Source organism: Urocampus carinirostris, chromosome 5, assembly GCF_059441175.1.
Source record: "Urocampus carinirostris isolate Australia breed hairy pipefish chromosome 5, RoL_Ucar_1.0, whole genome shotgun sequence".
NCBI lineage: Eukaryota > Metazoa > Chordata > Actinopteri > Syngnathiformes > Syngnathidae > Urocampus > Urocampus carinirostris.
In genome coordinates, this window is record NC_142353.1 from 21,383,455 (window position 1) to 21,398,200 (window position 14,746).

Below are 14,746 nucleotides of genomic sequence, written 5' to 3' on the forward strand. Positions count from 1 at the left end.
TCCTTTACCTGGACCGCTTATCCTCAGTAGAGTTGCGGGGGTGCCGGAGCCCATCCCAGCCGTCCTCGGGCAGTGGGCAGGGGACACCCTGAACTGGTCGCAGGGCACACTGGGGACATAAAATTCGCCTGCTCATCCACACCTAGGGACAATGTGGACTGGCCAATTAATCTGACATGCATGTTTTTGGGAATGCAGGAGGAAACCGGAGTGCCCGAAGGAAACCAACATAAGCACGGGGAGAACATGCAAACTCCACACAGGAGGTTCGATCTCATGACATCAGAACTGTGCCGCACAGGCGCTAACCACTGCTAACTAACTTATTAAAAAAAACACATGATAGTTGATGTATGTTTAGTCATTATTCAAATTCAATGTGTTTTATTTTTACTGAATCAATGTAATTTTGGACCACGAGGAGGCATTAAATATTACAAACTGTCCCTATACGGTATTCTTCGACTGACGTCATCAGAGCGCGCCGGCGTGTGGCTGGCGCCATTCTGACAAGCGTGTGTCCCATCTCCTGTTGCAGTACCACTCAACCCAGCTTCACTTGCAAATTACCCATTTCTGTATTTTTCTTGTCTGTGATAACGATTTGAGGTATGCCTTTTTGCATTTTTATTAATCACATCTCTTCTGCTCGTTTCTTCCAAATAAGACGTTCTGCAAAATGTTTATTGCTCTTGGATCGTCTGCTATTGACTAAGTTTAGCTCCCCACTGTAGCCTCAAAGTTAGCTTCGCTCTGTGGCACAATATATGCATAATGGACAAAATTGATCTTTTTGTATCTAGATGAACTAAAAGATGCATCTCGTAATCTATGTTCGAATGAACGTAATCATTTGCTCTGGGGAAATCATCATATTCCTGACGCTGGGTTTTTTAAACGGAGGATGTTACATCAGATTAAGTTGTGCATTTAAATTCGGTAATGCTTTTCAGTAACACTTAATAGAAAGTCTGGAATGAATCTCTCGTTTTTACGTGGTGAGCGAGCTTGGGTGTCATTTGTGCCAAGTCAAACTGGGCTTCTTGTGTTCATTTTTGATAGCTAAACATCCATAAGGCACAAAACCTGCAACTGCTTCTGAAATTTAGGAATAAACAGTGAAACCATTATGGAATGGATTTATATGTGCATGCAAGATGAAGGCAAATGAGTTAATACATAATATTTTGGCATCCTTACTTAGGCCATGTCTGGTTTGGACACGGATGAGCAGGTGTGACATTTGATACATTTTAACATTGTGGTGATTTAGTTATTCTTTTCCTGGCTCAATTTGAGAGAAAGAGGTACCAACCAGATGTTTGTCACTCATTTTCCCCCTTACAGTCACTTTAATTTTAAGCATGCACGAGTTTGACAGAGATTGTTTCTGCTATTTATGCAGAAATTACCCAATTGTTTCAGCAGCTGTCAGTGATCTTAGATTATGATGATGGCAATAATACAAGCATAAAGGGTAATATAAAAATCCTTTACTTCAAATGTTTTGGAATCCCAAAATATATTCAGATTTTATTATATTCAGGCTCCAACCCTGTTCCCTCATTTGCCTTAATGGAGATTGCCAACATTAATTAGTTGGAGTGTCCCAAGCAGTATTCCTATTAGACCATTATTATAAAAGCGATTAATTCTAATATAGTGTACTTGAAGCCTCTGAAAATTGAACTTGGGAAGAGTGACTCACCTTTTTTTACATGTTTGTTTTAATTATGTATTTCTTTGCTTTGTAGTTTAAAGGGACAGTGTGTACTATCTAGTGCTTCTTAGTGGTACAAGAGAAACCTCAACCAGTAAAAACATATTTATTTGAATAGTAGGCAAAACTCATGAACTATCATACCAATGTTATTTTTTTATAAAAAAAAATCCTAGGTCTAGAAATTTGTATTTCTTCTTAGGGCTGCAACTAACAATTATTGTCATAATCAAATTTCTTAAAAATATTTTTTATTTCCTCTTTATTCAAATATCAAAGTTTTGGACGGATAGAAAAGTAGTGCACACAACAGCAGATATATTTCTATAAAATAATCAATAAACAAAAGCATATGTTTGTCGATTAACTTGCCAATTAACAAAAATAAATTCAAATATATGCTATACACCCGCAAATATGTAAGATACTATTTTCCTTCAACCTTATCCAAAGATCATATTATATTTAGACTTGTAAAAAACAAAAAAGAAAGCCATATATTTCATTTGTAGCATATTTTTATTCTCCCCCAAATATATAATTTTATATATATAAAAACTGTGAACCCACTTTTCAAAAGTTTGTCAACAAATTTTTTTTGGGGGGTTGAATCTTTGAATATGATAAACATTCCCAATATGAAAATATGTGAATACCTTTAGGAATCTGACCCTAGTTAAAATGTCAATATTATTGTTATTATTATTTACCTCTTTTTCTTCATTTCTTCTGCAGTACTTTCTATTCCCTTGCAAATTATTAACTCTGTTTCATGAGGAAATAGTCAAAAACTAAAAAGGTAACATTTTCATGCCAATTTTGTTAGTAATAATGCAAAACGATTTAGAAAAAATATAACATCGCTTTAAACAAAAACAAAAAAAAAACAGACGTACTACAAAGATCAGTGTCTCAACGGAATTGTGTGCACTCTTATTTGCGTTGATTTAACTTGCGTAGTGGCTCATAAATTATGTGATGCAACGAATCGATGATCTAACTAGTTGTCAACGCATTTAATAATCTATTTATTGACTAGTTGTTGCTGCCCTATTTCTTTTACACTGTGGAATCCCCTCTTAAGTCGCCGCCGTGTTTGTCCTGCATCCTGCCACCACACTCTGCAGTGTATCAGTTCCCTTGTACTAGACAACACAGTGCCATCTAGTGGTCAAATATTACACAATGGGGCTTTAAATATCCGACATTTTTCTTGAAAATTATTAAAACTGACATGCATAAGCATTTCTTTCAGGATCCAAGCATACTGTTGATTGAACAAGTTTTCACCCAATTAAAATATGAATGTGTTTAGTCCTAATTCTTTATTTATTCCTGAAATAATATGTCTTGGCCTGGTTGAGCCAATGTCAATATATTCTATCAATATATTTTAGGTCTAACATTTCAAATAGTAAAAGCATTGACAATCTTATCAAACCCATTGTGTTTTTCCATTTGGATCCTTTTATTTTGATCACAACTCAATCTTTTTAAAAGAATGGGCATATATTTCAATGACATTTGATTGATTTTTTCCCCCTTTGTTCATCAAATACACGGTTATAATGAATTTAAAATAAACAACTTTGATACACATGAGAAAATAGTAGGAAAAAAAGGGCAGACGGGGAAAACGGAGCTTATCTTTTAATCCCATCCACTTGACAGTCTAAACATTTCACATTGATAAAATCATGTAAGTTTTTTTAGCAAGCTTATATGTGAAATGGATCACATCTCATCATCATTCAAATAAATGAAGATGGTAATACAGACTTAATATGAAGTCAGATAATGTAGAATTATATTTTCTCATCACACCATTTGATGCAGCATAATCACACACAAAATGAGACTAAAACAATTTCGCTAAATGTATATTTGTTATTGATTAAAGAAAAACGCCGTCATCTGAACAATAAGAAGTCGTATATATGAGGTCAGTTTGAAAAAGAAATATATAAACGTGTCTCCTTATTGTTAATTTAAATCAAGTTGTTTTTAATTATTATTGTGAAATGTTCAGACACTTAATTCACACCTAATTTTTATTCACTTTAATTATCTAGCTTTTTGAATGAAACTCTTCAAAGCTATATGTCCATTGCACTCGGATGTTTATATTTGCAATATGCAATTTGTGTTAAGTTTTTTCATTAAATATGCCTGAATGGTTTTGGTTGACCGTTATAGCAGAGCTTCTACTTTAGGTCTGCTATTGGCCTGGAGATGGCGGTGTTGCTTAATTTAACTACTCTACTTGCAGACCCTTGCACTTAGAACATTGGTATTGAGTCAATAGGTCCATTGTAATGTATACGTCCCTTCCTTTACATCTGGAACAGTCTCCACTTCGCCATCAAAATATTTAAGTTCATCTCAAATTGCTGGCCATGGAATCTTAAAGTCTTGACACAAAGCTTATATAGAATATAGAACATTCTGTATCACGAGCAATATGTGTGGGATGCTATACTGTTCACTGCCTGACAATTCTTTTAATGCCATCAGTGTTTTGTTAGAATTGTTAACTTCGGGTTGTATTTTGGAACAGTCCTTTTTCTTATTTATTGATGACAAGATATTTTTTTCCTCCAACATTAATCGTGTCAATCAATACAATTATTCTGTTACTACTTCCCTGAGGAGACTTTGTAACATGTTTATGTCCAACAGTTCTAAATGTCTGTAATTAACTACCTGACAAACGAGCCTGATTTCAGAATAAATACAAAATGCAGCAGTGTATTAAAACATCCCTCCTCTACCATCAGTACTCTCAGTACAGGTTTTGAAAAAGAACGAAGACACAAACAACATTCTCGATAATCTCTGGAAATAACAGCAAGGAGATTTACTTTACAGCAATGAAACAAGCTCATCATTTTCCTATCCAAGTTAAGATTATTGCAAATACCTGAGGCTTGAACATAATTGAAAGTAGTAATTAACAGTTATTGTGATAATACTAATTAATATTAAGATTAATGACTTTTTTTGCCTTATTGGGGTCGGAATATTTTAAAACTATATTTGTTCAGTGAGACATTGACTTTAAAGTCGTTCTGAATTATTAACAATTTGCCGCTTAACAAAATTAAAGTGTAATTGTTCATGATTAAACTGTTGTTGGGAAATTTAAATAAAACATGCATGCACAGTAGCTTGTTTTTGTTTCAGATTGAGTTTAATTTTCTTATGAATGAATAAGTTTTCCAATTTTTTCAAAAAGCATTTACCAAGTGTAGCAAATGAGTCTTTAAAATCATAAATTATCTGTAAGGTTTTATGTGACGTTAGAGGAATACTTAAAAGCTAGATAAACATAGACTATTGGGTTTTCTAGCCTTAAAACTATATTTGTTTTGTGAGACGTTTCCTTCAAAGTTGTTCAGAATTGTCAACAATTCGCTCTTTAGGAAGTAATTGGAGAGTTAAAGTGCTGTTATCGGGAAAGATATAGAAAATATTTCGTAATAATTGGTGTATCACATGCACTAATGTACAACACGCACCACTTATTTTCTTTATTAAGAATCGCTATAGAGTTTTGTTTCACTTTTTCTCTGCTCCAACTAATTTTTGTAAGTGCCAAAAATTGTTCAACACAAGCTGCCATGATTACACCATTTATTGACAATGTAAACTATGAACAAAACACCAACATAACATTTGCAATACATTTTTTTAATGTCCTTCAAAGTTCGATTCATCATCAGATACACCAAAGAGTTGTGTCCACTGTAATGCATTTTGCGTTTATTTTTTTCAGGACCACTTTGTTTCTTCCATTCTCTAACATTCATTTCTGGTACCGTGAATAACAATAGTGTCATGAGATTAAAGCTAATACCTTTTTGTAAGTCATCTATATGGTCTAGGGTTAGGATTTGGCGCTGTGACCTGGGTTTGATTCCGGTTGCAATCAATGTTTTGCGACTTATTAACGATTGCACATATATGGTGATGTACTACTGCAATACCTTGTTTATTACATGAACCCAAACTTTGAGTTATTTTTTTAGGTAAAAACAAACTAGTTATACATAAATAAAATAAGTAAAAATGTCTGCAAACCAGACAGGAATTCATTACTTCATTTTTGTGGATGAACACAAATAAAGTACATAGAGCTTGTTTTTCTTCCGATTTAGTGAAATTGTTTTATGAGAACCCGTTTTCCAAATTACAATAAACAAATTGCCTTGTACATTATATAATTCTCTAAAATAATACATTTACCTGTAAGGTTTTCCACCTTATGAATAATATTTCAAAACATTTAGTTTTGCAGCAAGAGCACTAAACTATTTTTCATTGTGTTCCTTATAGGTGCATATCCAGCCATGGATATAGACGGTGCCAGTTCAGTGGTGCTAAAGACTTTAACTCAAGCCACCAGCCAGGAGACGGCTTTGCTCAAGCCTGCCGAAGAACAGCTCAGACAGTGGGAGACACAACCAGGCTTCTACTCAGTCCTTTTGGTGGGCAAGGTTTTTAATAACTACCGAATTTTTTTCTTGTATAGCACGCACTCGTGTATAATGCAAAACCCATTTTTTTTTTTTTTTAAATTAAAAATCGGTATAAAATTTTGAATCCAATGGGAATCCAACACGTGTCCCTGCACTTAATCCTAAGCACTGTTACACAATTGACCTATTTGACATACCGATAGGAATTTAATTTGATCTCATAATCACACTATTTTTATTCACAGTACCAGATATGAATGTTAATTTTGTTGTACATTTCACATGATACGATGACAATAAATTCTATTCTATTTTTCTATTTAAAGCATTGTAAGTGATTAACCTTGTTGAAGACGTGCGGCAATGATTACAACTATTTATTGACAATATTAACTATGAACCTAATACCAACATCAAATTTACAATGTATTTATTTAGTCTTTCTAAGTCCGAAAGAGTTATTTTTCCTCGTCGTGCTTTTTTCACATCTATATCTTTCCGGGCAACTATCTCTCCATTCTTTGACATTCACCTCTGGAACTGTGACTAATAATAATGTGTTAGTGAGATAAAACCTAATGCCTTTTCATGTGTCATTCATAGTACTGGTGGTCTAGTCGATTCCTGTTGCATCCAATGTTTTGCGATTGTGTACAGCAATATTTTTTGACTAATCAATCATTGCACAAATATGGTAAAACTTGTGTATAACACGCACCCGAACTTTCTTTTTTGGCTAAAAAAAAATAGAGTTGTACATGAATAAATACATTTTTTTTTTTTGCTGGTCATTCACTTTAGATATGATTGTAAGATGCAGAGAATATGCTATCTTAGAGCATATTATTCTGGATCTAAAAACTACATAATGGGGAAAATGGCTGAAATGTGGACACAGTTTGTTGTGTGTGTGTATATACATCTAAGGGTAGCCTAGCACTTTAACGCTTAGCCGTTTTTTTTAATATATACAATCTTATCCACTTGATTGTGATTATAAAATCATGTCCACTGATGGAATGCTATTGCATAATTTCCTGATTGGTAAATTATATCATTTGTCATAAAAATACAACTGAAAACTAAGTACAAATGATGTAAAACTGCTCCAGGTTTCACTTCAAATGCACTGGCTTTCCTTTGCGGCCCAGAAGGAATACAGTTTTGCTAATGTTACCTGCTGACAATGCAGCGCTAATTTTGTTGAATTCAATATTTTAATTTGTAAATATTAATGTTATATGGCGCTATTTGTTCCGTGCAACCTGGAATTATTTGAAATGGCTTTAAGATTTTGACTTTTTGTGCTTGCTAGATAAACATTCCAATTATGATAGATAATTTTAGATGGTTAAAGCTAATGTGATGTGATTTCTACCATTATATTTGTCTGTTCTATTACCATCTAGAACTATGCTTTTAGTGAAGATTCACAATTAGGACTGTCCTAATTACACTTTTACATTGCAGAGTGCAAGTCTGACATTTTTTTTGTTGATTCTGTGTGAGCTGTGATTCATATTGAATGTATATGGAAGAGGTAAGCATATCCAAATGGATACAATTGTCTTTGTTTTTCAACCAGGCTATTGTTGTTCTGATTGCTTTGTCGCCCTATTACATTTTGAAAATGGTTTGAAAAACTAATCTGTTCTGAAAACATAAAGAGAGCTATATGTTGTGGTTTAGGCATTTGGGTTTATTATATCATGCTCACTTGAGTCATTGCTGCTCGGGATTCATATTGGCAGATAATAATAATAATAATAATAATTTCCTTTGTATTGTCATTCTTTGTAACGATGAACACAGAACGAAATGTCGATACACCTGACCCGTTGTAGCGGGTCGATGCAGCCGCAGCCAGAGGGTGCCGCCATTATACCAATTAGGTATGTCTCGGTCGAGGCGCGAACCAGCGACCTCCCAGTCTCAAAGCGGGCACACTACCATCTAGGCTACTGAGCTGGTGCTTTATAAGCATCGTATTTTCCTTTTAAAATGTAAAAATAACTTAATCCTAACATTTTGCCTTCCACCAAAAAGTAATCGTGTTTCAACTAGTACTAAAAGTAAAAGTTTTTTTAATTTCATCAGATAGTTTTGCTGTAATTTGTTGTGCTTTTATGTAAATAAAAACCTTCTACTTACGGCTAAAACTTAAAGGGACACTGTGTAATATTTGACCCCTAGATGTCGCAATATTGTGTATTGCAACCAAAAACCAGTGCTACAAAAGCACTAGGAATGTTACTACTTGAGACTCGGTTACCAAACTGCACCATTTTTTTGGGGTCCAGCTTTTTACAGGGTTTTGTGTTTTTGGAGTACCTGTAGCAGAGATAATGTCAGTTCCTAAAAAAAAGTACAGATTTTATGACTTATAAGTATTTAAACAATGCATGTTTCCATGACAGTTCCTGGAAAATCAAAATAGATGTTTAAAATTTTATTTTTTACCACGAGAAGGCGCAAAAAAATACACAATGTCCCCTTCAACCTCCTATCATGACCAACTCTACCTTTCTTTTGTCATATAACATTAGCTTATGAACTATGTGTCTTGTTTTCCCTTAGAACATTTTCAATAACCATATGCTGGATGTAAATGTCAGATGGTTGGCAGTACTCTACTTCAAGAATGGTATTGACAGATACTGGAGGAGAGTGGCGCCAAAGTAAGTACACATTTTCACATTTTAATGCGTCTCTCGCTGTCCTCTCTGTGCCACAGTTTTTATTTCATTTTATTTCCATTGCACTCAAGGTTGTTTGGTTCCTTTATCCCGTTGCAACTCTATGTGCATTGCTCTTTTTTTCTGTTGTTAATGCTTCAGTTTGTGTCTGTTGTCTTTCTGTCATCCCAGATTATTCATACTGTATATCCCACGCTCGGTTATTATAATGCATGCTGATATATGTGGCCTTTGTTCTCTCACTTAGCTTCATGTGTCTGTCTTAGAGTATTATCGAGATGACTCTATTGCAAGGATGTGTGAACCTGTTCCTCAAGGGCGATATCTTCTGACTGTCTTTAGAGTTTTCTACTCCAATCACTAAGATCGTATCAAGCTCTCGTAACAGCTTTTTTATGAACTGATGATATGTATAACCAGAGTTGAAGAAGCGAAACATCCAAAAACATACAGTACATGCAGTTCTCAAGGACCGGGTTGCCCACTAGAGGTGGGTGGATCGATCCAATTATCGATATTATTGATACTATGAAAATACTTTGATCGGATAGATGCTATTGTCCTGAGATCAATACTTCACTCTTCACCAATTTTCCCAAAGCGCTGCTTCTCTATGTATTTTAGTGCAGCCATTTTCCCCCTAAACCCAGCACCCTCGCCCACGCTCACCCAGCACTAAAGCTGCACAATTTTTGGGGGGGAAAAACCTGATTGCGATTTTTCAGACAATCTTGATGCATTTTTCTCTGCTAGTTCTTTTTGTAAGTACTTAATCACAATGAGATGCTTTAGCTTCAAGAAAACAGCGCCCTCTTCTGGGGAGCTTTGTTAAGGTTGCTGTCTGTTGTGTGGCATAGTGGGCTGCTTGATAGCTTTATCTTGCCTTTATTGGCTAGTGAAGTTAAAATTTGCGTTTGATTGGCTGGTGCCGTTAAAACCCAAACTGAGACCATTCTTGTTGGCCAAACACTCAATCATTCAAATAACAAAAGGGAAAAAAAACAACCTTGAACTGTAAATCTTTGACTAAAAAAGTGCAGTATTTTGGGATTACACAGTATCACTATGTCGCATCCTAATTTCAATTAGATTTTGTGCAGCCCTACCCTGCACCTTTGAACACTCTTGTAAGTTTATGCCCGAGTTGTGACTGATAGGCACACTTTTGCACCTCTGCCTCCTGTCTGCCTGCCTAAAGAGAGGGACAAATCTATGTGCTGACCCCTACCAGAATCTTACAGGAAGCGCAAAGCAGTGGACAATGCCAGGTGTAATATGTGCGGTAAAGTGGTTTGGTACTTTGGCAACACCACAAAAACCCCCCCAAAATCATTAAAAAATCCAATAAAGAGCATAAAGCTGGAACCAAAAATGTAAACATCTTACTGTTCCTCAAAAAATCCTGCAATTATGTCATCACTTTGAGAGCCAATTGACACTTAAATTGCATTACGGCCTTTTTCAAAATATTGTGCAATACAAGTATTTTAATTCTCTAGCTGACATCTGTTTGTATTTTTTGGTTTGACTCTTGTCTTTTGTTCTGAAATAGTTATACTAGAAATATTTATATTTTTTTAGGTCTGCAATGTAGTTGTTTGATAAACAATGAAACATTTTTACTGCCTAAAATCCTTGTGCTCTGTTTATCTAAATAAATATATCCCACAGCGAGCACTAAGCCACGCCCACCATAGTTACGGCATCCATGTATCACAGGCGGAGCAAATATGGCGGCCAAAATAACAACAGCGAGCGACCCTTCAGTCGATATTCCTGATCGCATAGCCTTATCATTTCTTCTGGATCATGCCAACTTGTCAAAAGTCTGTAGAAAAGAATCTCAATTATTGTATGCAGAATTTTAATAATGGCATCAAGGTGTCCAAAGACCTAAGCTTGTAAGGATTGATGCAAAATGTGATCTATGAGGAAGTCAGGAGACCTGTACAACTACACATAGGAGCAGATTCAGATTTGTCAGCTCTGATGGACTCTTGCTGCAAAGGGTATTTACACTTAAGTGTTTTCCCTTCTAACAGACCTTTATGAGTCTTAAATATGTCACCTCACACTTATTTCTTGACACTATAAATGAAGCAAAGTTATCACTGCAGATAACGTTTGCCTCACGTTCTGAAAGGCTAAAAACAAGCGCTGTCAGACGTATGGATTACAAACTAACTCGAGTGGGAGGGTTCAATTATTCAATTATTTTGATATTTCCAAGTGATAATCATCCGATCTGTATTGATCGATACCACCTTGTGTTAACTTGGGTCGGATAGAGACCAAAATTCTTAGTAACTCTGCCTATTGCTATCGTTGCATTTAAATGGAGCAATGGACCATAAATCCATAGGACAGCTGGAGGCTAACTGTGGCTGCTTTGTTATTTGGCTGTTATTTTTATTTTTTTCTCTTTACAGTAGCCAACTCGTCCTTCTGCTCCTCCTCATCTTCCTCCTCCTCCTCCGACCAAATATGTTTTGCGCCTGTCAGTAGTTTAGTAAAGTCACTTTCATCCTTTGAAGTGCTGTGTAAGGGTTTGGGCCACCATGTAATTTGATTTATCTCTGGGCTTATTGCCATGAAAAAGAGTAATGTTGGATATATCACAATGAATGAGGTGTCGTGGTTACAAAGCGTAGGCCAAATTAAAAGGCTTTTTCACCCTGTTAATACGTTTGTGTGTGCAATGGAGTACAGAAAAAAATCAATCTGTTGATATTTTAACAGATTTGTATCCATTCATCATTTTTTTTCCCGACAGCTCTTGTTTTTCCAGATGATTTTTTCAAAGAAGTGGGGTTTCAATTGGCCATCGTTGAGTTTAAATAAGCCTCAAAACTTGGAGAGACATCTTAACAGACATGCTAGTCCCCGATTGATGTAAACATTTAAGAGACATTGAACTGAGCAACGAATTATAATGGAACCTCCATTAGCAACGATTTTGAAGGAGGCGGCGGGCACTCGAAATTTTCCAAGTCCTATTTATATTTGAAGTCTTCTCACTTCACTAAAAGAGACTTGAGTTGCATTGGCGGCAGGAGGTAAAGCGCTCATCTTGGGATCAAGAGGTCCCAGGTTCGATTCCTGGCTCCTCCGAGTTATATGTCGAAGTGTCCTTGGGCATGACACTGAATCCCTAATGCCCCCGATAGCAGGTGGTTTGCTTTGCATGGCTGACGCTGCTATCGGTTAGTTATTGTGTAAAAGGGAAAAGTGTGAAGCACATTGTAAAGCGCTTTGGGAGGTCTTCATTGACTTGAAAAGCGCTATATAAATGCAGACCATTTACATTTACTGTACAATGAAATGAAAATGAAATGATCTGCATTTACATAGTGCTTTTCAAGTCAAAACTTCCCGAAGCGCTTTACAGTGTGCTTCACATTTTCCCAATAGCAGCCGTGCAGCCATGTAAGTCGCCAACCTGCTTATTGGGGGCGTTAGGGATTCTTGCCCAAGGACACCTCGACATGTAACATGGAGGAGCCGGGATTCGTACTGCGCTCTCTTGATCCCAAGACAAGCGCTCTACCCCCTGAGCCACTGTCCCTTCATTGGTGAACAAGCTCAGAGTGCCATCATTTATGTGATGGTATTGCCAACGCACTAAATACTATCGCATTTGTTAATATTATTTTCCTTTTTTTCCAGAATTGTACTGGTAACTTTCTGTTCAAAAGTACACAACAACAAATGAGTGTTTTGTATACATACTGTAAAACAGTAAACAAAAATGACTGTGTGTGAACCTAACATTTATATCTTTTGCTTAAAAATTTATTCATAGCAATTTGGTCAAAAGAAACTATTGAAAAGACATCTTGCAAACCAGCGCATCCAGCAGCCTCTCACTTGTGCAAAATAACATTTGGATGCAACAAAAAATAATGAATACCAGCTCCTGGCAATCCGCACCAACTTAGATTAATTTAAATAAATTACATTTTGAAATTCCTCACCCTGATGTCGAAATTTCATATTGTAAACTTGATTAGTTAGTATAAATGTAGTTGGGTATCATTATCATCCTAATATTTTATTAACTGCTGTTCAAAGAGAGTGAAACAATATAACATTTCATTTCCTGATACTTGCAGAACTTTTGTGCATACAGTATATGTCATTGATAACTTATTCTTTTATAATTCAGCCCCCAGGCTAGTTTAGTTTCCAAAGCTTGTTATCCGCCCCATCACGCATTAGACAATTGAGATTCTAATTTTTTTCTTTCGGTCTAGAAATTTTTAAGGTTTTGACATTATAAAAGTTTTCATCCCTATTTTCTATTGGATGCTCTCTTAATGCAAAAACTTTTAAATCCATTGGTTCAACTCAATTTAACCAAGCAGCCAGGACCGACACCTTTTTCTATGATACTTCAGACAACTCGCTAAGTTTCCGGTTCTTCTGGAATGCTTCAGACACTAATCACTTCATGATTTTATGTTTATTATTTTTATTTGTTGTTTTCCAAATTTCATGACCATCCCTATATATGAATATTCTCGTTGGGTGTTTTTCACAGTCCTTAGTACATTTTTGGTTCTTTAATTATCTGGTGTTGATGACTATTTTAATATTTAAGGCTTTGCTGGAATTTGAGTCTTCGTCGTAGATCCTTGCATCATCCATGTTTACCTCCTCCTACTTACTATCTGCAATTATCGAGCACTCCCCTACTCCATTAAGCTTTAATCTACAGCTTATTTTTTCCAAGTTTTAACAAAGCAGCAACTGCAAGAGCATATGCAACATTTTTTTTGAACGTAAAATGTTCAATGAAAGGATTGGATTTATTGATGGTTGGCAGCTGCATGGTGCTGTTGCGATATAAGGATTTGAATGCATCCACAAGCATCTTAGTAGACCGCTTCATATTTCTGTTTGGACTTCCAGATTTAAAATACATTTCTTAAGATTATCTTTGGAGTGTGACAGACTCACTGTCACCACAATGCAGAGGCTGAGTACTCCATAGCACAGCTATCTTACTAGGTTTTCTCGGGAATCAAAAAAATGGCATTCCCTTTGCACTGTCAAACCCTGTTTTTTATTCTAAGCATGTTTTCTGTCTACTCCTGTGCCAGTGCTTTGTCGGAGGAGGAGAAAAACACGTTACGCGCCGGTCTCATTACAAACTTCAATGAGCCTGTCAATCAGGTTAGTGGCTTTACTCGACCTAGCTCAAATCACACCTGCCCTGATAGTGGACTCATAAAGAGCATCTCGGGAAAGATCTGTCTGTATCAAATTTTAATGGCATGCTACTTGATGCAGGTAGATCATGTAAGAACACTGATTGCTAACCAACCACATAAACTTGAAATGCCCTCAAGTAGGAAGTAGTGCTTGGAAAGTTTTCTTATTTTTCCTCTCTTCTTTCTGGAAATTAAACTTCTATGTGAGGAAGGGAATTGTGGCGAGTGGTAAATCAGGGCAACCTTGTCCCCCTTCCGACAAACATATTTGCGACCAATGAAAAATAATTTAGGTGCAGTTCAGGTATTGGTACATTTTAAAATGTGACAAATGTTTTGGGTAACTTATGCCTTAACACCATATTTGGCAGGATAATCTCTTACCTTTAGGAGATATTCATCAAATTTTGAGTCTTTTGGGGGATTAAAAACATGTGTGTTATACTCTAATAAACACAGTATAAGCAAAAAATAAGGCAATTTTTTTTTCTTTCGGTGCCATCCGGGACCGAACGACCCCTGAACCGGTATTGGTATGCGGCTCGGCGGTTGCAGACCGCTGAAATATGGCACTCCAACATGTCACATGGTCAACAATCCACTTTAGTTAGCAGTAGTTATTAAAGAAAAAACAAAAAA

At 35.9% G+C, this 14,746-nt stretch overlaps 1 protein-coding gene across 2 annotated transcripts in view; it reads left to right on the forward strand.

The window, feature by feature from the left end:
* The first annotated feature begins 495 nt into the window (after window positions 1–495).
* The window catches only part of ipo11 (importin 11), a 130,807-nt gene continuing 116,556 nt past the window's right edge, over window positions 496–14,746 (forward strand). For both annotated transcript variants that reach the window (XM_088336142.1, XM_088336144.1), the window contains exons 1-4: window positions 496–609; window positions 6,056–6,207; window positions 8,776–8,876; window positions 13,997–14,069. In XM_088336142.1, the coding sequence (XP_088192268.1) occupies window positions 6,070–6,207; window positions 8,776–8,876; window positions 13,997–14,069 (312 nt within the window). In that variant the 5' untranslated portion in view covers window positions 496–609; window positions 6,056–6,069. The remainder of the gene's footprint in view (window positions 610–6,055; window positions 6,208–8,775; window positions 8,877–13,996; window positions 14,070–14,746) is intronic.